Raw genomic sequence first — 25,373 nt, 5'->3', positions numbered from 1 at the left:
AGTAGCATAATGGCCCTTTTTAAAGAAACAACCAACATACAGTTATGAATATAGTGTAAAAGAGGTTCATTTTTTAGATGAATAAGTCATACCTCTTGTATTCAGTAGGATTTACATTCTAATGGGGGAGGAATATGCATCTGAAGAAAACTAACATAAAATATATCCAAAATATATGTCATTAGTGGTCTAGATATCAAATGCTAGCTCACGCCTGTATTCCCAGCACTTTGGGAGGACAAGGCAGTTGGATCACCTGAGGTCAGGAGTTCGAGACCAGCCTGGCCAATATGGTGAAATCCCGTCTCTACAAAAAAAAAAAAAATTAGCCAGGCATGGTGGCACACACCTGTAGTCCCAGCTACCCTCGAAGCTGAGGTGGGAGAATCACTTGAACCTGGGAGGCGGAGGCAGAGGTTGCAGTGAGCTGAGATTGTACCACTGCACTCCAGCTTGGGCCACAGAGTGAGACCCTGTCTTAAAAAAGAAAAAAAATGGTGTTGATTTAGATCAACATTGGCTGGGGTCATCAGGAAACGGTAAAGGAAAGAACACATCCTTGAAGGATAGGCAGGATTCTGAGGAGTAAAGAGGAAGGGAAGAATATTATAGGTGTAACCAAAAGCACAGAAGGAACCTAGAAAACTGATTCCTGGGCCGTTGACAATAGGTATCACAAACTTCATTCTTAATCATGCACATAATTGAATTGACCAAAGCTAGGCAATTGGCATCAAAACTAAAACTGGAGTCTTTCAGAATTCCAACTCCAGGCTCTGACAGTGTGTATTAACTTTGAAGCAAAGTATTTGCTTGGGAGACAAGAGGGAGAGGTTTAGGATAGTAGGTTGGCACTTTATTCGAGGTACTTCCACGAGTATTTAAGGATTTTTGAATCGTTTTCTATGCGCAGTGACCTGCAACTGCTTAGGTGTGGTTTCAAGGTGGTTTCTACTGCATTGATTTTGTTCTATTTTTGCGCTTAAATTTTACACTGCACAATTATTGAACACAAGAAAATACTGACATTGCAGATTAGGAGCAAGTCCTACTGCTCAAAGGCCAAAGCGCTCTTGCCTTTGCTCAGAGCCGCACTGTGAGATGGGGAGGCCTCTCCGTCTAGATTCTCCCAGTTTGCGTACTGACTGTGCCCACACTGGCTACCGATGAGAATTGACTCTCTGCAGCCACCGTATCCCTCCTAAAGTCCCATCCAATCAGGGTTCCGCGGGAAGAGGCGGGGCTGAGAGGCGCGCATTGTGCTTGCTTTTTGCAGTACCTGCTGCGGCTGCTTTCGGTATGGAGGAAATTTATGCGAAGTTTGTGTCTCAGAAAATCAGCAAAACCCGCTGGCGACCCCTGCCTCCGGGAAGTTTACAGACCGCGGAGACTTTCGCTACAGGATCTTGGGACAATGAGGTATCGCCGCTGATAGGGACGAGCCCCTACCTCCTCCCTCTCTCCTGGCCTCCCGCGCGCCAACTCCCACCTTCTGTTTCTTCTCGCACTTCTAGGTCCCCCGGACCCGTGTCTCAGGCGCGGTTGCTCCGTAGCTCAGAGGCGGTGATGGCATGCCTGAGCCTCGTATCTCGTTGTGTTTTAAACTCACCATACCATTTGAGATGTTTTGGAGCAACATTTCCGGACGGGAGCACAACTTTTATTTTCCGAGAGTTGACGTTTATGTCATCTCAAGACAAAACTTCTTATTTTACAGGAAAATTATGTTTCACTGTGGTCTATCGGAGATTTTGGAAACTTGGACTCTGATGGAGGGTTTGAAGGAGACCATCAGTTATTGTGTGATATCAAACACCATGGTGATGTAATGGATTTACAGGTAAATCTGTGTAGCATCCAAAAGCTAACTTTGAAAGTCCTGAGTAATACATTTAAACAAACAGAGCATCGTAAAAGTTGTCTGGTGTCACCCCTCGTTTACAGAAAACTGAGTGCTCTGTAAGTTATGATTTGCCCAACATCATTTAGCCATTTAGTGGCAGAAAAAGGACTGGGAAAGGGGATGTAGATTTAATCATGCTTTTTTATTAATTGACTATCGACTATGTTTAAATACCGTTTGGGGAGCTTTACAAAAATTAATTATTGTTGCATGCCAGTGAATCAAGTATCGTTACTTTGTTTACTAATGAGAAAATTGAGACTAATATATCTTGAGCATGTACTATGTGACAGATACTGTGCAGGGGGATAGCATCATTTTGTTTTTTGAATTCTCATAACAATTCCCTAAGTAGAGATTAGTGCTCCCGTTTTAAAGATTTACCACGATTTAGTGAACTTAACTTGGCCAAAGTCTCAAAACCAGTAGTGAGTGGTGGGGATGAAATTGAGTTTTCTTTTTTTTTTTTAAGATGGAGTCTCGCTCTGTCACCCAGGCTGGAGTACAGTGGCATGATCTGGGCTCACTACAACCTCCGCTTCCCGGATTCAAGCGATACTCCTGCCTCAGCCTCCCGGGTAGCTGGGACTACAGGCGCATGCCACCATACCCGGCTAATTTTTTGTATTTTTAATAGAGACGGGGTTTCACCGTATTAGCCAGGATGGTCTCGATTTCCTGACCTGGTGATTTGCATGCTTCGGCCTCCCAAAGTGCTGGGATTACAGGAGTGAGCCACGGCACCCGGCCGAAATTAAGTTTTCAAATCCTCGTGTGGAGAGCCCCTGCATTTTCCATAGAAAGCTACCTAGCCCTGGCGCGCGCTTGTAATCCCAGCTACTCGGGAGGCTGAGGCAGGAGAATCGCTTGAACCCGGGCGCAGAGGTTGCAGTGAGCCGAGAGTGCCCCAGCTTGGGCAACAAGAGCGAAACTCTGTCTCAAAAAAAAAAAATTAATTAATTAAATAAAATAAAAAAGAAAGCTATCTAGCTCTAGGAAAGATACATTTTTTTTTTTTGGAGACGGAGTCTCACACTGTCACCCGAGCTGGAGTGCAGTGGCGCAAGCTCAGCTTACTGCAACCTCTGCCTCCTGGGTTCAAGCAATTCTCCTGCCTCAGCCTCCCAAGTAGCTGGGACAACAGGCACGTGCCACCATGCCCGGCTAATTTTTGTATTTTTAGTAGAGATGGGGTTTCACCATGTTGGCCAGGCTGGTCTTGAACTCCTGACCTCGTGGTCCACCCGGCTTGGCCTCCCAAAGTGCTGGGATTACAGGTGTGAGCCACCATGCCCAGACGATATTTTCCTTTTCTTTTTTTTTTTTTTCTTTCTGAGACGAGTCTTGCTCTGTCACCCAGGCTGGAGTGCAGTGGCACGATCTCGGCTCACTGCAACCCCACCTCCTGGGTTCAAGTGATTCTTCTGCCTCAGCCTCCCGAGTAGCTGGGAGTACAGGTGCATGCCACCATGCCCAGCTAATTTTTGTATTTTTAGTAGAGACGGGGTTTCAACATTGGCCAGGCTGGTCTCGAACTCCTGACCTCGTGATCCGCCTGCCTTAGCCTCCCAAAGTGCTGGGATTACAGGCGTCAGCCACCGTGCCTGGCTTTTCTTTTTTAAAATTTTTATTCTTTTTTTGAAACTGAGTCTTGCTCTGTCAACTAGGCTGGAATGCAGGGGCTCAATCTTGACTCACTGCAACCTCCACTTCCCTACAACCCCAACTCATTTTTGTATTTTTGTAGAGACGAGGCCTTGCCATCTTGGGCAGGGTGGTCTTGAACTCCTGAGCTCAAGCGATCCGTCTGCCTAGGCCTCCCAAAATGCTGGGATCACAGGCGTGAGCCACCGCACCCAGCCAGGAATAATATTTTCCTAAGGTTTTATTGTGTTGGTCCCAAATTAAGTCAATTGTGGGTGAATGTGTCTAGGAAAAAATATTGTTTATTCATGAAAATACTTTGTATGGCAGTTTGGCCTTTCAGCTTCATTAACACATTTTATTTGCTTAGCACTCATAGGCTCTTTGCTTTTTAAAATTGTTATAAGATTTGCTACTAATTGAGTTAAATAAACAAATGGACTTTCTCCCTGCTAATATTTCTGAATCTTTAACAAGCAGAAATTTTCTCTTTAGTTTTTTGACCAGGAAAGAATTGTCGCTGCTTCATCAACAGGATGTGTAACAGTTTTCCTTCACCATCCAAATAACCAGGTAAAGAACTTTAGTTTGAAAAGTGATTTTCTTTTTTTTTTTTTTTTTGAGACGGAGTTTTGCTCTTGTTGCCCGTGCACTGGAGTGCAATGGCGCAATCTCGGCTCACCGCAGCCTCTACCTTCCAGGTTCAAGTGATTGTCCTGCCTCAGCCTCCCAAGTAGCTGGGATTACAGGCACGTGCCACCACGCCCGGCTAATTTTATATTTTTAGTAGAGATGGGGTTTCTCCATGTTGGTCAGGCTGATCTCACCTGACCTCAGGTGATCAGCCCTCTTCGGCCTCCCAAAGTGCTGGGATTACAGGTGTGAGCCACCGCGCCCAGCCAAAGGTAACCTTTCTAAGAGACATGCCTAGTTAATATAAGACCCAGTTCATGTTAAGGGTTTTTTTGAGTCATTTAGAAAAAGCTATAGAGATTAATATTTTATTTATTTATTTTATTTTTTATTTTTTATTTCTTGAGGCAGAGTCCCTCTCTGTCACCCAGGCTGGAGTGCAGTGGTGCGATCTCTGCTCACTGCAACCTGCACCTCCCTGGTTCAAGCAATTCTCCACCTCAGCCTTCCAAGTAGCTGGGATTACAGGCGCGTGCCACCACACCTGGCCAATTTTTGTATTTTTAGTAGAGACGGGATTTTGCCATATTGCCCAGGCTGGTCTCGAACTCCTGATCTCAGATGATCTGCCTGCCTTGGCCTCCCAAAGTGCTAGGATTACAGGCATGAGCGACAGCCATGGGCCGGATATGTATATTTTAGATGTAGGTTAATTCACATAAGAATACAAAGAGTTGCTTTTGAACATCCAACTGCTTGATCCCTAAAAGTCATTACTGTAGTTTGAGATAAATGTGGGGCATTATTAAACAATATTCCTTTTGAATCTAATTCAGTAGGTATAGAACTTTGATGGCAGTAGTTTCTAGATTTCATTATTCTAAAGGAGAAAGGAGTGATTGATTCTTGTAGAAGGGTGTGAGTCAGAATTTGAAGATACTTTTGTTGGGAAGAAGTGCTAATTCCTTAGTACTTTGCTTTAATAGTATCCTCATTTCTGATGCCTAGACTCTGTCAGTCAACCAGCAGTGGACTACAGCTCACTACCACACAGGCCCTGGCAGTCCTTCCTATAGCAGCGCACCATGTACAGGTGTTGTGTGCAACAACCCAGAAATCGTTACAGTTGGAGAGGATGGTCGAATAAATCTCTTCAGAGCTGATCACAAGGAAGCTGTAAGAACCATAGGTAAGAAAAATCCCAGCCTGGCCAACATGGCGAAACCTCGTCTCTACTAAAAATACAAAAGTTAGGCTGGGTGTGGTGGCTCACCCCGGCAATCACAGCACTTTGGGAGGCCGAGGCAGGTGGATCACCTGAGGTTGGGAGTCCGAGACTAGCCTGACCAACGTGGAGAAACACCGTCTCTACTAAAACTACAGAATTTGCCGGGCATGGTGGCACATGCCTGTAATCCCAGCTACTCAGGAGGCTGAGGCAGGAGAATCGCTTGAACCCGGGAGGCAGAGGTTGCAGTGAGTGGAGATTGCACCATTGCACTCCAGCCTGGGCAACAAGAGTGAAACTCTGTTTAAAAAAAAAAAAAAAGAAAAGTTAGCCAGGCGTGGTGGCGCATGCCTGTAATCCCAGCTACTCAGGAGGCTGAGGCAGGAGAATTGCTTGAACCTGAGAGGCGGAGGTTGCGGTGATCTATGATGGCACTCTGCACTCCCACCTGGGCGACAGAGGGAGACTGTTTCAAAAAAAGAAAAATCATTGTATTCCTTTCATCCATCAGAGTAATTGAGCACTTACCATATACTAAGTAAATACTGCCAGGCACGGTGGCTCATGCCTGTTAACCCCAGCATTTTGGGAGGGTGAGGTGGGCAGATCATGAGGTCAAGAGATCGAGATCATCCTGGCCAACATGGTGAAAATCCGTCTCTACTGAAAATAACAAAAATTAGCTGGGTGTGGTGGCGCACACCTGTAGTCCCAGCTACTCGGGAGGCTGAGGCAGGAGAATCGCTTAACCCCGGGAGGCAGAGGTTGCAGCGAGCCAAGATTACACCACTGCATGCTAGCCTTGTGACAGAACGAGACTCCATCTAGAAAAAAAAAAAAGTAAACAATGTTAAGTGATTGAGGGATGTAAAAATATATGGCCGGGTGCAGTGGCTGACGCCTATAATCCCAGCACCTTAGGAGGCAAAGGCGAGCAGATCATTTGAGGCCAAGAGTTTGAGACCAGCCTGGCCAACGTTGCAAAACCCCATCTCTACTAAAAATACAAAAATTAGCTGGGCATGGTGGCACACGCCTGTAATCCCAGCTGCTTGGGAGGCTGAGGCATGAGAATTGCTTGAACCTGAGAGACTGAGAGGCTGCAGTGAGCCAAGATCACGCCACTGCACTCCAGCCTGGGTGACAGAGCAAGACTCTGTCTCAAAAAAATATATGTACATATGCAGACACACACACACACGCGAGGCAGGATCCCTTTGTCAAGACAGTATGTTGATGAGACCAGTATGAATGACTGACTAGAGGAAACAGAAACCTTTTTTTGGGGGGTGAGAGGGCATTATCAGATAAAACATCTGGAAGCAGGTAGTAATTAATAGTTTTTCTAGGTTCTAGACCTTAAGTAATACTAAAAGATGGTGTGCTAGACAAAGGGAATAGGCTAGAGGCAGGATAACATTCAGAGAATGACAAAAAGTATAGTTTGACCCGACTTTAGATATTTATGTAGGAGAGATGAAAGATGAAGCAAGAGAGTAGTAAACTGGGGCCAGATTGCAAAGAGTCTGTAATGCAAAAATCACAGAGGTTACATCTTTTAGGTGGAAAACTAAGTGTATTGGTTCTGAACTATGCTTCGGCCAGACTTCTCTGAGGAAATTAAACTGTCGACCACTCTAGACCTTTTAAATCAGAATCTCTAGGAATTGAGCCCATGAATCCATTTTGTGTGTGGGTTTTTGTTTGTTTGTTTGTTTGTTTTTTTAGATGGAGTCACGCTCTGTCACCAGGCTGGAGTGCAGTGGCACGACCTCAGCTCACTGCAACCTCCACCTCCCGGGTTCACACGATTCTCCAGCCTCAGCCTCCCGGGCAGCTGGGACTACAGGCGCACGCCACCACACCCAGCTAATTTTTGTATTTTTAGTAGAGACGGGCTTTCAACATGTTGGCCAGGATGATCTTGATTTCTTGACCTTGTCATTTGCCTGCCTCGGCCTCCCAAAGTGCTGGGATTACAGGCGTGAGCCACTGTACCTGGCCTTTTGTATTGTTTATTATGATTTTCATTTCTGAGTTAAGTTGCATTATTTTTTTTTTTTTTTTTGAGACAGGGCCTTGCTCTGTCACCCAGGCTGGAGTGCAGTGGCATGATCCCAGCTCACTGCAACCTCTGCCTCCCAGGTTCAAGCGATCCTCCCACCTCAGCCTTCCAGGGATGTGGGACTACCGATGCACACCACCATGCCCAGCTGATTTTTGTAGAAACGAGGTTTCACCATGTTGCCCAGGCTGGTGTCACACTCCTGGGCTCAAGTGGTCTGCCCACCTCGGCCTCCCGAAGTGCTGAGATTACAGACGTGACCCACTGCACTGGGCGACATTACTTATTTGTTAATTAATGACCATTGCCTGGTGGCAGTGTAGAGGAGTGGCACAAACTAAAGTCCATAAAGTATATGTTAAATTATGAGGCGTAAGTTCTAAACACTAGGAAATCAACAAAAAGGACCATTATGACAATAAGGAATGACTTCATGGAGAGGGCGAGAGTTGATGAGGGTGAAAATGAGTAGATTTGGGATGAGTCTGCAGAATAATACAAGGTTAGAATGAGCTCTGTAGGAAGCACTGGGGTTTGGCTCAATAGAATGGAAGTTCTAGGTCAGGGACTAGTGGGAAGTAAGATTGGGTTTAGAGGAGCTTGAACAACTCTCTCAGAAATGCAGGGTAACAATCTTAAGAGTTAAAAAGAAATGTATGAAAACTCAGCCTTCCATTTAGAAAACAGTTCAAGGCCGGGCCTAGTGGCTCACGCCTGTAATCCTAGCACTTTGGGAGGCTGAGTCAGGTGGATCACCTGAGCTCAGGAGTTCGAGACCAGCCTGGCCAACGTGGTGAAACTCCGTCTCTACTAAAAATACAAAAATTAGCCAGGCATGGTGGCATGTACCTGTAATCCCAGGTACTAGAGAGGCCGAGGCAAGAGAATCGCTTGAACCTGGGAGGCGGAGGTTGTAGTGAACCCAGAGTGCGCCACTGCCCTCTAGCCTGGGCAACAGAGCAAGATCCGTCTCGAAAAAGAAAAGGAAAACAGTAGGCCAGGCGTGGTGGCTCACGCCTGTAATCCCAGCATTTTGGGAGGCCGAGGCTGGTGGATCACCTGAGGTCGGGAGTTCAAGACCAGCCTGACCAACATGGAGAAACCCAGTCTCTACTAAACATACAAAATTAGCGGGGTGTGGTGGCACATTTCTGTAATCCCAGCCTTCTCGGGAGGCTGAGGCAGGAGAATAGCTTGAATCCGAGAGGTGGAGATTGCGGTGAGCTGAGATTGTGCCATTGCAGTCCAGCCCGGGCAACAAGAGCAAAACAAAAAAAAAGAAACAGAAAACAGCTCAGATGTCCTGTGAGTAAATATTTTTCCCATCCAAAGAAAATCCATTTAAACATAAACATTAACCATGCATTTTTCTATAGAAATTTAAATTATAAGTTACTGGAAATTGTAATATATCAATCCATGAAAGGAGTGTGATTTAAAATTTTCTTGGAAAAAAAGGGGACTCATTAATACATACTACCATTTTTTAAATTTTTAGACAATGCAGATAGTAGTACACTCCATGCTGTAACCTTTCTTCGAACTCCTGAGATTCTTACTGTAAATTCAATTGGACAGTTGAAAATATGGGATTTCAGACAACAAGGAAATGAGCCTTCTCAGATATTGTCACTGTAAGTGTTGATTTGTAATTTCAGTAATGTAGTCCACAAATTAATGTGTTAGGTTGTTTATAGCTACTGGCTTTAAGCCATATTGTATTTTAATTGCATTTTAAGAGAGAGATCCCTGATTAAAATTTGGTAGAGCAAGCATAACTTGATGGGGTTGATACTACTATGCTTCATTTAGTAATTATTTGTTATAGTGATTCAGAGCCTTTACTCTTTGAAGTTTGTATTGTTTCATGGAGAACTTAACTTCTGCTCTTTCAGTGATTGTTTAATGGATAAAATATACTCCAGATGTAATGACTGGGGGAAAAATATAATTCCAAATATTTTTTCTGAGCAGAAATCCCCCTTTTTAGGTGTACAACCTTCTCTCCTAAGAAAATAGAATGTGTCACACTGAAAAAATAGTTACATAAACTAAGCATTAAATAAGATGATAAATAATATTTAGTGTAATTGATGTATGAGTTTTTAAATAATCTAATAAGTGGAAATGTGATTTGTACATCTTACCATCGGATTGTCTTTCATTCCATGTCTCCAAGTTGAAGTGAAAATGAATAATTGTGGAATTATTTCAAAATTGTAGTATTTAGAAATATATCTAATTTAGTTCATTTTTTTTGGTATCATTAAGATTCAGCCAGGCCGGGTGTGGTTGCTCATGCTTGTAATCCCAGCACTTTGGGAGGCCAAGGCGGGCAGATCACTTGAGGTCAGGAGTTCAATACCAGCCTGGCCAACACGGTTAAACCCCGTCTCTACTAAAAATACAAAAACTAGCCAGGCATGGTGGCGCGTGCCTATAGACCCAGCTACTCAGGAGGCTGAGGCAGGAGAATCACTTGAACCTGGGAGGCAGAGTTTGCAGTGAGCCAAGATCACGCCATTGCACTCCAGCCTGGGCAACAAGAACAAAACTCTGTCTCAAATAAAAAAAGATTCAGCCAGTAGCTCCATCCACTAAGTTGTCACTTAGTTACCATGTAAAACATGTTTCTTGGCTGAGTATAGTGACTCATGCCTGTAATCCCAACATTTTGGAAGGATTATCTGCGGTAAGAAGTTTGAGACCAGCTAGAGTAACACAGTGAGACCCCATCTCTACAAAAATTTCTTAAAATAGCCTGGCACGGTAGCATGTGCCTGTAGTCCTAGCTACTTGGGAGGTTGAGGCAAAAGGCTCTTTTGAGCCCAGCTTGCAGCAAGCTGTAGATAGGCCATTGCACTCTAGCCTAGGTGACAAGACCCTGTCTCTTTTTTTTTTTTTTTTTTTGAGACAGAGTCTTACTCTGTCACCCAGGCTGGAGTGCAGTGGCATGATCTTGGCTCACTGCAACTTCTGCCTACCGGGTTCAAGCGATTCTCATGCCTCAGCCTCCCAAGTAGCTGGAACTACAGGCATGTGCCACCGTGCCTGGCTAGTTTTTGTATTTTTAGTAGAGATGGGGTTTCGCCATTTTGGCCTGGTTGGTCTTGAACCTCAAGTCATCCATCTGCCGTGGCCTCCCAAAGTGCTGGGATTACAGGTGTGAGCCACTGAGCCTGGTCTCTTAAAAAACAAAAAAAACAGGCTAGGCACAGTTACCAGTCATCTCAGCACTTTGGGAGGCCAGGGTGGCTAGATCACTGGAGCCTGGGAGTTTGAGACCAACCTGGGCAACATGGAGAAACCTCATCTCTACAAAAATACAAAAAGTTAACCAGTTATGATGGTACACACATGTACTCCCAGCAACTCAGGAGGCTGAGGTGGGAGGATACCTGAGCCCAGGGAGTTTGAGCCTACAGTGAGCAATGATTGTAGCACTGCATTCCAGCCTGGCTAAGTGAGGCTTTGTCTCAAAACAAACAAACAAAAAATGTGTTTCCTGTGTTACACAAAGATAAATTATACTTTATTTGATTTTGATGTCATTGTTATCTCCCACAAAAGGACTGGTGACCGAGTGCCACTCCACTGTGTTGATAGACATCCCAACCAACAGCATGTTGTAGCTACTGGTGGCCAAGATGGAATGTTGAGTATTTGGGATGTTAGACAAGGTACTATGCCTGTATCTCTGCTGAAGGCTCATGAAGCTGAAAGTAAGTATTGTGGAGATACAGAAAGTTTATATTGGGTGAGTTATATGACATATAATAAGCACCTTTCCATAATGATACATGTGGATCATTTTACATCGTAGCTTTTAATGGCGGAATTGTATAAATTTAAATAATTATGTAATTTCTTTTTACTTGACATTTAAGTTCTTTAACATTTGTTTTTGTTTTGTTAGAGGCAGAGCTTCACCCTTGTTGCCCAGGCTGGAGTGCAATGGTGCTATCTTGGCTCACCGCAACATCCGCCTCCTGGGTTCAAGCGATTCTCCTACCTCAGCCTCCCGAGTAGCTGGGATTACAGGCATGCACCACCACACCTGGCTAATTTTATATTTTTAGTAGAGACTGGGTTTCTCCATGTTGGTCAGGCTGGTCTTGAACTCCTGACCTCAGGTGATCCGCCCAGCTCAGCCTCCCAAAGTGCTGGGTTTGCAGGCATGAGCCACCGTGCCTGGTTTTTTTTATTTTTAAAAGACAGGGTCTGGCTCTGTTGCCCAGGCTGGAGTGCAGTGGTACAGTCACGGCTCACTACAGCCTTGACTTCCAGGGCTCAGGTGATCCTCCCGTGTCAGCCTCCGAAGTAGATAGAACTATAGGTGTGTGCCACCATGCCTAGCTGATTTTTTGTTGGTTTTTTTTTTTTTTTTGTAGATATGGGGTTTCACTTTATTGCCCAGGCTGGTCTGAAACTCCTGGGCTCAATCAAGTGATCCTCAGGAAGTGCTGAGATTACAGGTATGAGTTATGAGCCACCACACCAACCACAGGTTTCATTCTTATATCCAAAACTGTAGTGAGAATCCTTAGATATTTATCTCTGTGTATTTTTTTTTTTTTTTTTTTTGGAGACAGGGTCTCTCTCTGTTGCCTAGGCCAGAGGCAGTAGTGGTGTGATCATAGCTTATTGCAGCCTCGAACTCCTGGACTTACACGATTCTCCCAAAGTGCTGGGTATAGCCATTATGCCCATGCCCAGCCTTATGTACTTATTTTCTTAGGATAATTTTTTAGAAATAGAATTGCTAGGCCAAACATTTTGCATAGCGCATTGACAGATTTTTCTACACAAAAATAGTACCAGTTTAAGCCAGGCACATTGGCACATGCCTGTAGTTCCAGGCTCCTCCTACTCAGGAGCCTGAGGCAGGAAGATTGCTTGAGCTCAAGAGTTTGAGGCCAGCTTAGGCAACATAACCTCTTTAAAGAGTTAATAATACTAGTTTAATCCAGGTGGGTGGCATGCACCAGCTTCTCAGGAGGCCGAGGCAGGAGGATTGCTTGAGTCCAGGAATTCAAGGCTGTAGTGCATTATGATTGCACCTATGCACTCCAGCCTGGACGATATAGTGAGACCCCACTCCCTGAAAAAAGGTGATAAAAATCATACCATTTTATGCCATAGCGAAGTGTGCAAGAATGCCCTTTTCCCATGCAAATGCAGGCTGTTTGTCATATTTGTTAATAAATGTTGTGCTCCTCAATTTATTGTTGCATCACATTATTTTTTTAACATGAACAATAGATTTATAAGCTTTTTTTTTTTTCTTTTGATTCTGGTGGAGATGATTTAGCCGGACAGAAATTTTTCATTTTCTCACTCTGTCTTTGATATCATGCCAGAATGGATTATACTTTTTTTTTTTTTTTTTGAGACAGAGTCTTGCTCTGTCGCCCAGGCTGGAGTGCAATGGCACAATTGCAGCTCACTGAAACCTCCGCCTCCTGGGTTCAAGCCATTCTTCTGCCTCAGCCTGCCTAGTAGCTGGGACTAAAGGCATGTGCCACCATGCCTGGCTAATTTTTGTATTTTTAGTAGGAATGGGGTTTCACCATGTTGGCCAGGCTGGTCTCAAACTCCTGACCTCAGGTGATCTGCCTGCCTTGGCATCCCAAAGTGCTGGGATTACAGGTGTGAGCCACTGCACCCGGCCCTATATATTTTTTTTAAAATGGGGTCTCTCTCACCCAGGTTGGAATGCAGTGGCGTGATCACAGCCCACTGCAGCCTCAGCCTTGCCTCCCTGGCTCAATCAATCCTCCCACCTCAGCCTCTCGAGTAGCTGAGGCTACAGGCACACACCCCCACTACACCCGGCTAATTTTTTATTTTTTGTACAGACAGGGTCTTACTACGTTGTCCAGGCTGGAGTGCAGTGGCATGGTACTTCACTTAAGCTTCAACCTCCTGGGGTCAGGTGATCCTCTTGCCTTGCCCTTCTGAGTAGCTGGGACTACGGGTATGTGCCACTACACCTAGCTAATTTTTTTTATTATTAGATTTCTATAGAAATTATGATTCCATAAAAGATTTTGAGGAAATGATGGCCGGGGGCGGTGGCTTATGCTTGTAATCCCAGCACTTTGAGAGGCCGAGGCAGGTGGATCACCTGAGGTCAGGAGTTCGAGACCAGCCTGACCAACATGGAGAAAGCCCGTCGCTACTAAAAATACAAAATTAGCCGGGTGTGGTGGCACATGCCTGTAATCCCAGCTACTAGGGAGGCTGAGGCAGGAGAGTCACTTGAACCTGGGAGGCAGAGGTTGTGGTGAGCCAAGATCGCACCATTGCACTCCAGCCTGGGCAACAAGAGTGAAACTCCGTCTCAAAAAAAAAAAAAAGATTTTGAGGAAATGAGGAGGACTGGTATCTTTCAGAATTGAATGTGATTTTGGAATATATAGAATTTCTTTGGGGCTGGGCACGGTAGTTCATGCCTGTAATTCTAGCACTTTGGGAGTCCAAGGCAAACAGATCGCTTGAGCCCAGTTGTTTGAGACCAGCCTGGGCAACATGGAGAAACCCCGTGTCTGTTAAAAATACAAAAGTTACCCAGGTATGGTGATACATGCCTGTAGTCCTAGCTACTCAGGAGGCTGAGATAGGCGGATTGCTTAAGCCTCGGAGGTCAAGGCTGCAGTGAGCCATGACTATGCCATTCTGCACTCCAGCCTGGGCGCCAGAGCAAGACCCTGTTTCAAAAAGAGAGAGAGAATTTCTTTGAGTTGAATTATGTAGATGTTTGTCACTGACCTATGTTCCTAAAGTATGAAGCATAAATATGTGGGCTAAGAAATAGTTTCTCTTAATAAATAATCAACAAATAAAAAATAAAAAGCCCTCCATCTGAAACTGGATCCAAATTCTTGGAACATTTCCAAAGTTTGGTTTGCTAGAAGTCAGTTGCTATTTCTGTGGTAAAGACCAGAAGTATTCAGAATCTTGGCATTAACCAATATTGGATATTGCCTCTTAGAAATTCATTTTTATATTTCATTAGGGTCTTTCTCAGTTTTTCCAGTAATATAATCTTCATATATTAATGACACAGGAATTGAAAAACAAGGCAACTTACCAATTTAAAAAAAAACTTTTCCGTAAAAGACAGTCATTCCTAGCTGGGCACACACCTGTAATTCCAGCACTTTTGGGAGGCTGAGGCAGGAGGATTGCTTGAGGCCAGGAGTAGAAGACCAAGGTAGACAACATAGCAAAACCCCGTCTCTATTTAAAAAAATAAAAATAAAATAAGCTTTTTCATAAAGTAATAGGGTTAAATGTTTTAGCAATGATTTTCTTTTCTTTTTTTTTGAGACATAGTTTTGCTCTTTTTGCCCAGGCTGGAGTGCAGTGATGCAATCTCAGCTCACTGCAACCTTGCCTCCCGGGTTCAAGTGATTCTCCTACCTCAACCTCCCAAGTAGCTGGGATTACAGGCACGTGCCACCACACCGGGCTAATTTTTTGTATTTTTGGTAGAGATGGGGTTTCACCATGTTGGTTAGTTGGTCTTGAACTCCAGATCTCAGGTGATCCACTCACCTCGGCCTCCCAAAGTGGTAGGATTACAGGCGTAAGCCACTGCGCCTGGACGTTTTTTTTGTTTGTTTTTTTCCCCCCCCTTGAGACAGAGTCTCGCTTTTGTTGCCCAGGCTGGAGTGCAATGGTATGATCTTGGCTCACTGCAACCTCTGCCTCCCGGGTTCAAGCGATTCTCCTGCCTCAGCCTCCTGAGTAGCTGGGATTACAGGCGCCCATCACCATGCCTGGCTAATTTTTAGTATTTTTAGTAGAGACGGAGTTTCACCATGTTGGCCAGGCAGGTCTTGAACTCCTGACCTCAAGTGATCCATCCGTCTTGGCCTCCCAAAGTGTTGGGATTACAAGCATGAGCCACTGTGCCTGGCTACTATTTTCATTTATTTCCTTGCCCAGCATGCAAATTTAGTTGGCTTCTTTTTCCTTTCTTTTTTTTCTTTTTTTTTTTTTTTTTGTCTCAGACAGAGTCTCACTTTGTCGCCCAGGCTGGAGTGCAGTGGTGCGAGCTCGGCTCACTGCAACCTCCACCTCCCAGGTTCAAGTGATTTTCCTGTCTCAGCCTCCTAAGTAGCTGGGACTACAAGCATGCGCCACCACGCCTGGCTAACCTTTGTATTTTTAGTAGAGATGGTGTTTCACCATGTTGCCCAGGCTGGTCCTGACCTCAGGTGATCCACCTGCCTTAGCCTCCTAAAGTGTTCTTTTTCCTTTCTACGTGTTATAGCCATTGGAAAGTTATGTTATGTCTTTTCTTTAATTCTGAAGCCTTTAATTTTTATGATAGACTTGAGGCTTGAAGGTATGTGATGGAGGATAATGGAAGATGATGCCAGAGAGGGGGGTTTAATGTTGTTTGTTCAGCGAATCTGCACAGGAATGAGCTTCTTGATTCTTGTCTCTTAGTGTGGGAAGTTCACTTTCACCCATCCAACCCAGATCATCTGTTTACCTGCTCTGAAGATGGATCCCTCTGGCACTGGAATGCTTCCACAGATGTACCTGAAAAGTCGTCACTCTTTCACCAAGGTAAAACTTTTTAATGAATACTGTTATGTGTACTTTTTTTTTTTTTAAGACAGAGTCTCACTCTATCACCCAGGCTGGAATGCAGTGGCACGATCTCAGCTCACTGCAACCTCCGCCTCCTGAGTTCAGGCGATTCTCGTGCCTCAGCCTCCCGAGTAGCCGGGACTACAGTCATGCACCACCATGCCTGGCTAATTTTTTTGTATTTTTAGTGGAGATGGGCTTTCACCATGTTGGCCAGGCTGGTCTCAAACTCCTGACCTCAAATGATCCGCCTGCCTCAGCCTCCCAAAGTGCTGGGATTACAGGAGTGAGCCACCACACCTGGCCTTTTTTTTGAGACAGAGTCTTAGTCACCCAGACTGGAGTGTAGTGGGGCAATCTCAGCTCACTGCAACCTCTGCCTCTCAGGTTCAAGCTTTTCTTGTGCCTCAGCTTCCCTAGTAGCTGGGATTACAGGTGTGTGCCACCACAACTGGCTAATTTTTTTGAATTTTTAGTAGAGATGGGGTTTTGCTATGTTGGCCAGGCTGGTCTCAAACTCCTGGCCTCAAGGGATCTGACCACCTCAGCCTCCCCAAAGTGCTGGGATTACAGGCATGAGCCACTGTGCCCAGCCTGTTATGTGTAATTTTATCATACTTTTATTTTGTTTTGTTTTGTTTCAGACAGTGTCTCACTCTGACATGCAGGCTGGACTGCAGTGGCATGATCACAGCTCGCTACATCGTCGCCCTCCTGGGCTCAAGTGAGCCTCCTGCCCCAGCCTCCCAAATAGCTAAGGCCAGAGATGCTTGCAACCACAACCAGCTAATTTTTTTTTTTTTTTAATTTTTTTGTAGAGATGAGCTCTCACTATGCTGCCCAGGCTGCTCTCAAACTCCTGAGCTCAAGCGATCCTCCCGCCTGGGCCTCCCGAGGTGTTGTGATTATAAGCATGAGCTGCTGTACCCAGCCATTTTATACTTTTAAATACCAAATTAGACATCCTTGTGTTTTTTACTTAATGGCAAAACATTTTTATTCTCTTGCCTCAGAGTAAATTTGAGTATCACAGGGCTTGAAATCTGACTGTCAAGTTACTTACTACTGTATGGCTGATGGCTAGAAATGCTGTAAGCTGGCTCACTTGAGACAGCCACGGTTCTCCTTTGTGAGTGCCATTAACCTGGACCCTCATGCCATAGCATAGACACAGGCAAATCTTTCATATTGCATTGCCAAGTTTGTGTGAATGGCAAGAAAAAAGTTGATATTTGATGTAACTGAGGGTACTGGTTTCTTCTCAAGTTAAATGGCCTGATCTCAGGCCGGGTATGGTGGCTCACACCTGTAATCCCAGCACTTCAGGAGGCCAAGGCAGGTGGATCACCTGAGTTTGGGAGTTCGAGACTAGCCTGACCAACATGGAGAAACCCCGTCTCTACTAAAAATACAAAATTAGCCGGGTGTGGTGGCTCATGCATGTAATCCCAGCTATTCAGGAGGCTGAGGCAGGAGAATTGCTTTTACCCGGGAGACAGAGGTTGCAGTGAGCCGAGATCGCACCATTGCACTCCAGCCTGGACAGCAAGAGCGAAACTCCGTCTCAAAAAAAAAAAAGGCCTGCTTTCCTCATTACAGTCAGTGGTAGGTTATGGTCAGCCAAAAACCATGCACTTGTTATCGGGGTTTATGTGTTTTTGCATTTTCCAAGTTTCTTGTTTTTGAGGGTTTGTCTGTGGTTCCAAAGTTCTTTTGCTTATTCATTCATTCAGAAATATTTACTGAATGCCTGCCACGTGGTAGGCATTCTTCTAGGTGTTAGGGCGTGTAACAGTGAGCAGAACGAAATGTCCACACGCGTAGAGCAAATATTCTAGTAGACAGTTAAAAAATAGATAATGTATCAGTAAGAGTCCAACGAGAATGTCAGAAACTACCTTAGATGAGAAGGAATTGGTCTCACATGTGTTAGAAGGGCTGGGAAAACAAAAGGTAATAGGAGGGGTGCTGGGAGAACAAATAGGAAGAAAAGGGAACACTCAGAAATAGTAATTGTTAGTACCCCTACTACTGCACTGTTGAAAGTGCTGTAAAAGTTTGTTCTGAATTAGGAGAAAAGGTGCTCCCTCAGCCAGGCTGGAACTACCACCAGCGTTGTTGCCAGAAACCTGGAGCAGGAAGGAGCTGCTTCTCCCCTCCGCCTTCCAGTCACCCACCATTAATACCTGCTATTGGCAAGGTCCATCTGGATGGCAGAAGGCAAAGCAGCCTGGAAAGTGAAGTTTGTCGACTTCCACCTCCTACAGTATATAGTGGAGCACAGAAAAGTGGAAAAGGAGGCCGGGCGCGGTGGCTCACACCTGTAATCCCAGCAATTTGGGAGGCCGAGGTGGGCAGATGACCTGAGGCCAGGAGTTCGAGACCAGCCTGGTCCAACATGGTGAAACTCTGTGTCTACTAAAAATACAAAAATTAGCTGGTCATGGTGGTGGGTGCCTGTAATCCCAGCTGCTCTGGAGGCTGAGGCAGGAGAATTGCTTGCACCCGGGAGTTGGAGGTTGCAGTGAGCCAAGGTCGCGCCACCGCACTCCAGCCTGGGCAACAGAGCGAGACTCCATCTCAAAAAAAAGAAAAGAAAAGAAGAAGGAAAATAACATGGCCAAATACACTGCTAATTACCATGAAGAAGAATACAGCAAAGTAGGAGGATAAAGAATAAAGACAGGGGTGAGGGGAGCTACTCTAGTGAGAGTCAGAAGAGGCCACTTGGCAGAAGGAACATTTGAGCAGAGACTTAAGAGAAGTGAAAGTATTCCAGGCAGAGGAAACAGCAAATGCTGAGGGCCTGAGACAGGCAGAGAATCACAAGGACACCACGGTTGGAGCTCAGGCAGCAGGGTACAGTGGTGGGAGATAAGGACTGGTGGCTGAGGAGCCCTGGGACTTTGTAGCCCATGATAAAGACTTTAGACTTATGGGAGGGGGAGGAGAAAAGTGGAAACAGGGAGATGAGGAAGGAGTCTTATCACAGTGGCTTGAATAATGTGTTAATCTTTACAGCGTCCAAGAGCAATGTAAAATGTAGGGGCAATAAAAGATAAACAGAAAAACTAAGGGGAAAAAAATTCTAAAACTTCTCCAGAAAAATTCTGGAGCGGAGAGCATGTGTGGAGCATGCATGCATGTCCATGCTATAACTTCATCTACAGAGAAACAAACAGTTTCATCTAAGGATTAACTAAGTATGTACTTCGTTTTTACTTCCTTCCTCCCCTAACTGCACAGTCTTGAACTTGCAAGTTTACTTTTAAGGAACCTTGGTTAGACTGGAAATAAAACTTTATTCTGTGTCTACTATTGCAAGGCACAGTATTAGACACTGTGAAAAAGTAAAACAAATATAAAATATGTATCCTGCTCTTAAGACATATTTAGTCATGGACAGAGGCATGGATAGTGCAATTAGGATATAAGAATTGTTATAAAGTAGTAAATTAATGGTACATACAAGTGCTGAGGTTTCGAGGAAAGAGAAAAACATGAAGTAGAGGTTGTCTTCAAAGTTTTCTTAGAGAAGGAAGTTCAGCCATATTTTAAAGGATCAGCAAGATTTTAAATGTACTAATCTTTAAGCTTCAAGACATAGGGACTTGGCACAGAGCACTTAGCACAGAGCACTTAGCACAGAGCCTGGCACATAGTAGGTACTCAGTCATTTGTTGAGTGAATTAAATTTGTATTTATTTGATATGACAGCAAGTTGAGAGGAAAGTAAGTTGCGAAAAATGACTAAAATTGAAATATACTGCCTCTGCCTCACTTTATAGTAAGTACAGTGCGCTGTTAGAGAGAAAACCTTATAATCTAGTAGTGTTCTAATCTACTTGTAAGAACATTTATCTAAAAAGCATAAGAATGAAAGATTTGAGGTAAGGCGATTATATTTTAAGAAATATAGTAACAAATATATTTAGAAATATATTTCTAGAAATGTTCATCTAGAAATATGTCTAGAAATTCTTTCTCATGATCATTTTATTTTGTTATTACCCAAGAGTTTATATTTCCATGTATTACCTACATTTTTGGTTTCTTTTTTCCTTTCTTTATTCAACTTGTCTGCTGGCCATTTTGCTACCTTTCTGAGACTTTCCATTAAAAGATGAACAGAAAGATAGTCAGTTGAAATCACCTGCTTTTCCTGAAGACTTCAAGTTTGGTATCCATATTATCCCATGGAAATTTGAATATTTAATATCACTGCATAAGCCTTTGTTCCAAAGTGGTGATGTATAATAATGGAATTATTAGCCTATTATTCTGAGAATTGAACACATTGATATCATCACCTTTCTAAATATCAGTAGAAGTTTGGATGTTTACTAATATAAAAATCATCTTGAAAGATTTCTTCCTTTTCTTTTTTTCTCCCAGGAGGAAGAAGCAGTACTTTTTTGTCTCATAGCATTAGTAACCAAGCTAATGTTCACCAGTCTGTCATTAGCTCCTGGCTCAGCACTGATCCTGCAAAAGACCGAATTGAAATCACAAGCTTACTTCCCAGTAGGTCTCTGTCTGTGAACAGTTTGGATGTTTTAGGTCCTTGTCTTGTTTGTGGAACCGATGCAGAAGCAATTTATGTTACTAGACATCTTTTTTCGTAGAAGTACTATAATTATAAGATTTCAGATAGAACATACAATTAGCCTTTTGAAATCCAACTTCTGTGCAAAATTTTATTATCAGAAAATACAAGATTTGCAGGGGAAACATCAGTAAACTACCATTAATGTCAATGCCCAGTTTTGACTTTTGTTAGCCTGACACTCCCAAACAGTTATAGAATCCGATAGATGACTGATGGCAAAAGATTGTGAACATGTGGAAGAAAATCAGTGGGATTCTGGTGCTGATGAATAGGTTGCCTTCAGAGTATTATTGACAGACAGCTTGTGGAACTAGTTCTTTATTTTTGATGTTGTGGGAATTAACACATCAGTGGTGGTTATGGGAACTACCAATGGGTTCCTACAATTTTTATCAGTAGTATGTGGAGTATATGCCTTCCTAGTGGCAGTTGCCAATGTTAACGATTATTATTTTTATTGCAAGTATTTCCTATGATCCTTCCACACTTTATTTCCTTAATAATAATAATAAACTTTTTCGGAAAGAATTGAGTAGAGCAAAAATGACAAAGATGTATAGCTGTGTTCAATTTTTTTTTTTTTTTTTTTTTTGAGGCAGAGTCTTGCTCTGCTGGAGTGCGGTGGTGCAATCTCGGCTCACTGCACCCTCCACCTCCCAGGTTCAAACGATTCACCTGCCTCAGTCTCCTGAGTAGCTGGAACTACAGGTGTGCGCCACCACGCCCAGCTAATTTTTGTATTTTTAGTAGAGACAGAGTTTCACCATGTTGGCCAGGATGGTCTTGATCTCTTGACCTCATGATCCACCCACCTCGACCTCCCAAAGTGCTGGGATTACAGGTGTGAGCCACTGCACCCGGCCTGAAATTTTTTTAAGGTGAAAATGTTTTGACAAGTTGCTTTTTCAGAATAGGTTTTTGAGCAGAACTCTTTCAGCTCGTTAGACCCAACTTTGCTTTTGTTTAGCTTCACAGCATAGCTGAAAGTTGCCAAACTGGACATTGTGCAATAAAGTTGAATTCTATATTGATAAGCGAACTATTTCCATACTAAAAATGTGATAGATAAAAGTGTGATTAATCAAATGATATGATCAGAGTAAAGAATTTTGCCATTTTGATCCTTTTACTTTGTTTTAGCCACCTATAGTCTTACCAACCATCTTGATCCTTGTCTGCAGGGATAATAATGAACTAATGTAGTGTTTTAAGATAATTTAATGATACTATCTTTCCAAACTTTGTTAGATTTTAAATGTATTATTGACCTGAGACCTTAATGACAAATCACTGCTATTAGACAATTGAAGTGTTCATTTACTTTGTAATTCCAATAATCATAGTTATGGAATTATGGTAAGGTTTTGCTTTTCTGTCCTAATAAATATATATATTTTTTGAGATGGAGTTTCGCTCTTGTTGCTGAGGCTGGAGTGAAATGGCATGATCTCAGCTCACTGCAACCTCCGTCTCTTAGGTTAAAGCAATTCTACTGCCTCAGCCTCCCGAGTAGCTGGGATTACAGGTGCTCACCACCACACCCAGCTAATTTTTGTATTTTTAGTAGAGATGGGGTTTCACTGTGTTGGCCAGGCTGGTCTTGAACTGACCTCGTGATCCACCTGCCTCAGCCTCCCAAAATGCTGGGATTACAGGCTTGAGCCACCGCTCCCGGCTGATTTTTGTATTAGTAGAGACGACAGGGTTTCACCATGTTGGCCAGGGCTGGTCTCGAACTCTTGACCACAGGTAATCAGCCCACCTCGGCCTCCAAAAGTGCTGGGATTACAGGCATGAGCCACGGTGCCCTACCTATTTTCAAGTCTTTCAATGCCACTTTACCTCAGGTGTTTTGGGTTTTTGATCTGTCTATAGTAGTATTGCTGGGACTAATTTTTTAAAGACTTTTTGTTACTACTAAATAATTACAGAAAAAGCAAAGCCAAAAGAAAATTTTAAGTACTTAGAATTTCAAACAGACAATATTCTTTTCATATCTGTTTCTATCCATCAATGTATATAATTTTTTAATAAAATTGAAATATACATATTTGTGGATGCACGTTCCCTAGCAGTAAACACATTTTTTTCTATTATCATTTTGAACTGCTATGTAATATTCTAAGGTATACGTGTGTGTACCATAATTTATTTCATTTGGTTGCCTATTATTATTTCATGTTTCCAGCTTCTCACTATTATGATTAGTGCTATAACGCCTATTTGATTTAATTTGCATTTCTTTTAAAACTTGGCTTTTATTCTTGTTTTTTTTTTTTGTTTTTTTGTTTTTTTGAGATGGAGTCTTGCTCTGTAACTAGGCTGGAGTGCAGTGGTGTGATCTCAGCTCACTGCAACCTCGACCTCCCAGGTTCAAGCGATTCTCCTGCCTCAGCCTCCCAAGTACCTGGGATTACAGGCGTGCGCCACAACACCTGGCTAATTTTTTGTGTTTTTAGTAGAGACGGGGTTTCACTATGTTAGCCAGCCTGGTCTCAAACTCCTTACCTCAGGTGATCCACCCACCTCAGCCTCCCAAAGTGCTGGGATTACAGGCGTGAGCCACCGTGCCAGCCAAATCATTTGATTTGTTTCTTAATACTTTCTGTCCCCTGGCATCATGCTGTCCTGTCCTAGGTTTATATAAATGTTAACCTGTAATTCCTTTTATTTTGTGGTTTTGTATTTTGCATGTAATGATTGCATTTGGAATGTAATTTAATGTATCTGAAGTTTTTTTCTTTTTATTATGGATAATTTCAAACATATGAAAAGGATGGTTTTATTAACCTGTGTACTCATCGCCCAGCTTCATCAATTAACAACACACAGCCAGTCTTATCTCTGCTGCTGTTCATTCCCCACCCCTGCTCTGGATCACTGTAAAGCAAATTCCAGATGTCATTTCAATCATAATTCTTCACTGTACATCTCTGAAGGATGAGAAACACATACACACTTTTTTTTGAGGGGGGGTAGGTAGGGGAGACAGGGTCTCGCTCTGTGACCCAGACTGAAGTACAGTGGCATGATCACAGCTTACTGCAGCCTCAACCTCCCAAGCTCAAGCAATCCTCTCACCTCAGCATCCTAAGTAGCTGGGACTACAGGTGTGTGCCACCACATCCAGCTAATTTTTAAAATTTTTTTGTAGAGATAGGGTCTCACTATATTGCCCAAGCTGGTCTTGAACTCCTAGCCTCAAGCAATCCTCCTGCCTTGGTTCCAAAGTACTTGGATTACAGACCTGAACCACTGTGCCTGGCCTCTTGTCAATCTTAATATCACAAAAGTAGACAAGTAGATATTATGTGCTTCCTGATGTTATATAAAATGAGTAAATAACACCACCTATGAAATACTCTTGCCCAGAAGAAACTACTTGTCTTTCATTTTGTGGCATTCCAGGAGTAAGTAAAAACCATACACTTGTTCAGCTCAGGGTAGGTTTTTTCCTAGCACTGAAAAGTAGACCAGATAATTTAGATAATTGCTGTTACCCTAAATATCATTTTAAAGACTGTTTTCAGCCTAGCTGTCCTTCCCCAACTCCTAGCAACAAAACTGAACCTGATTTACCTGTCTTTACAGACACTACAGGAGACAAAAGAACATGTTAAATGACAACATATTGTCCTGTAGTTGTGCTATTAAGACAACATCATGTTGCCCTGTCCACCATGCTCAGCTAATTTTGTATTTTTAGTAGAGATGGGGTTTCTCCATGTTGGTCAGGCTGTCTCAAACTCCCGACCTCAGATGATCCGCCTGCCTCGGCTTCCCAAAGTGCTGGGATTACAGGCGTGAGCCACTTAATATTTGTAACCATAAGAGAAAGTATATTTTAACAGCATTACATTTCATGCCAATTGACAAGTTCTGCCAATTTTAATAAGAAACTAAGCTTTATGTAATATAACACCATAATTTATGAATTTGTTCATAGTCACTGCCTTTATTCATGAAACGGTCAAATAGAGTGTCTTTCAAGGGTTGCAGGATCTTAGAGGTAGAAAGTACCTTGGTGATTATCTCCAGCCTAAATTTCATCATCCCTTCTATGGTATTCCCAACAAATTATCATCCAACCTATACTTAAAAACATATGGTGGCCAGGCACGGTGGCTCACGCCTGTAATGCTAGCACTTTGGGAGGCCGAGGTGGGTGAAGCACCTGAGGTCAAGAGTTCGAGATCAGCCTGGCCAACATGGCGAAACCCCGTCTCCACTAAAAATGCAAAAAAAAATTAACCGGGCGTGGTGGCAGGCATCTATAACCCGAGCTACTCGGGAGGCTGAGGCAGGAGAATAGCTCCAACCCGGGAGGCAGAGGTTGCAGTGACCCAAAATCGTGCCACTTCACTCCAGCCTGGGCAAAAGAGCAAAACTCCATCTCAAAAAATATACATATATATGGAGATAAAGTTTCCCATTTTCCAATACAGTTTCACATTTGAACAGCTCTAATTGATACAGCTTTATGGCAGGGTTTTAGTGTGTGAGTGGGATCCAAAACACTCAATCCTGTAAAAGGGTACAGTCCTATTGTATGTTAACACACTGATGATGTGAGCCTATGAGATGAGCCAATCACCAGTTGTTATATTCGAATCTGCTTTGTGTTGGGATGCTTTAATGTAGGGTTTCACTAAATAAATGAATTTTCATATACTGAACTGAAATT

General features: G+C 43.3%; 1 protein-coding gene across 1 annotated transcript; it reads left to right on the top strand.

Annotated features, from left to right (window-relative positions):
- The first annotated feature begins 1,039 nt into the window (after positions 1-1,039).
- NUP43 (nucleoporin 43) lies at positions 1,040-25,371 on the top strand. The gene is made up of 8 exons (XM_054558296.2): positions 1,040-1,419; positions 1,718-1,840; positions 4,043-4,120; positions 5,189-5,369; positions 8,972-9,107; positions 11,044-11,195; positions 15,934-16,056; positions 20,476-25,371. Exons 1-8 carry the CDS (start codon positions 1,300-1,302, stop codon positions 20,703-20,705), a joined length of 1,143 nt encoding a protein of 380 aa, XP_054414271.1. The 5' UTR covers positions 1,040-1,299; the 3' UTR covers positions 20,706-25,371.
- The last annotated feature ends 2 nt before the right edge of the window (positions 25,372-25,373 follow it).

This window comes from Pongo abelii, chromosome 5 (genome assembly GCF_028885655.2).
Source record: "Pongo abelii isolate AG06213 chromosome 5, NHGRI_mPonAbe1-v2.0_pri, whole genome shotgun sequence".
Classification (NCBI taxonomy): domain Eukaryota; kingdom Metazoa; phylum Chordata; class Mammalia; order Primates; family Hominidae; genus Pongo; species Pongo abelii.
The sequence above is the reverse complement of the archived record's forward strand: the minus strand, read 5'-3'. Positions and strand labels throughout refer to the sequence as shown.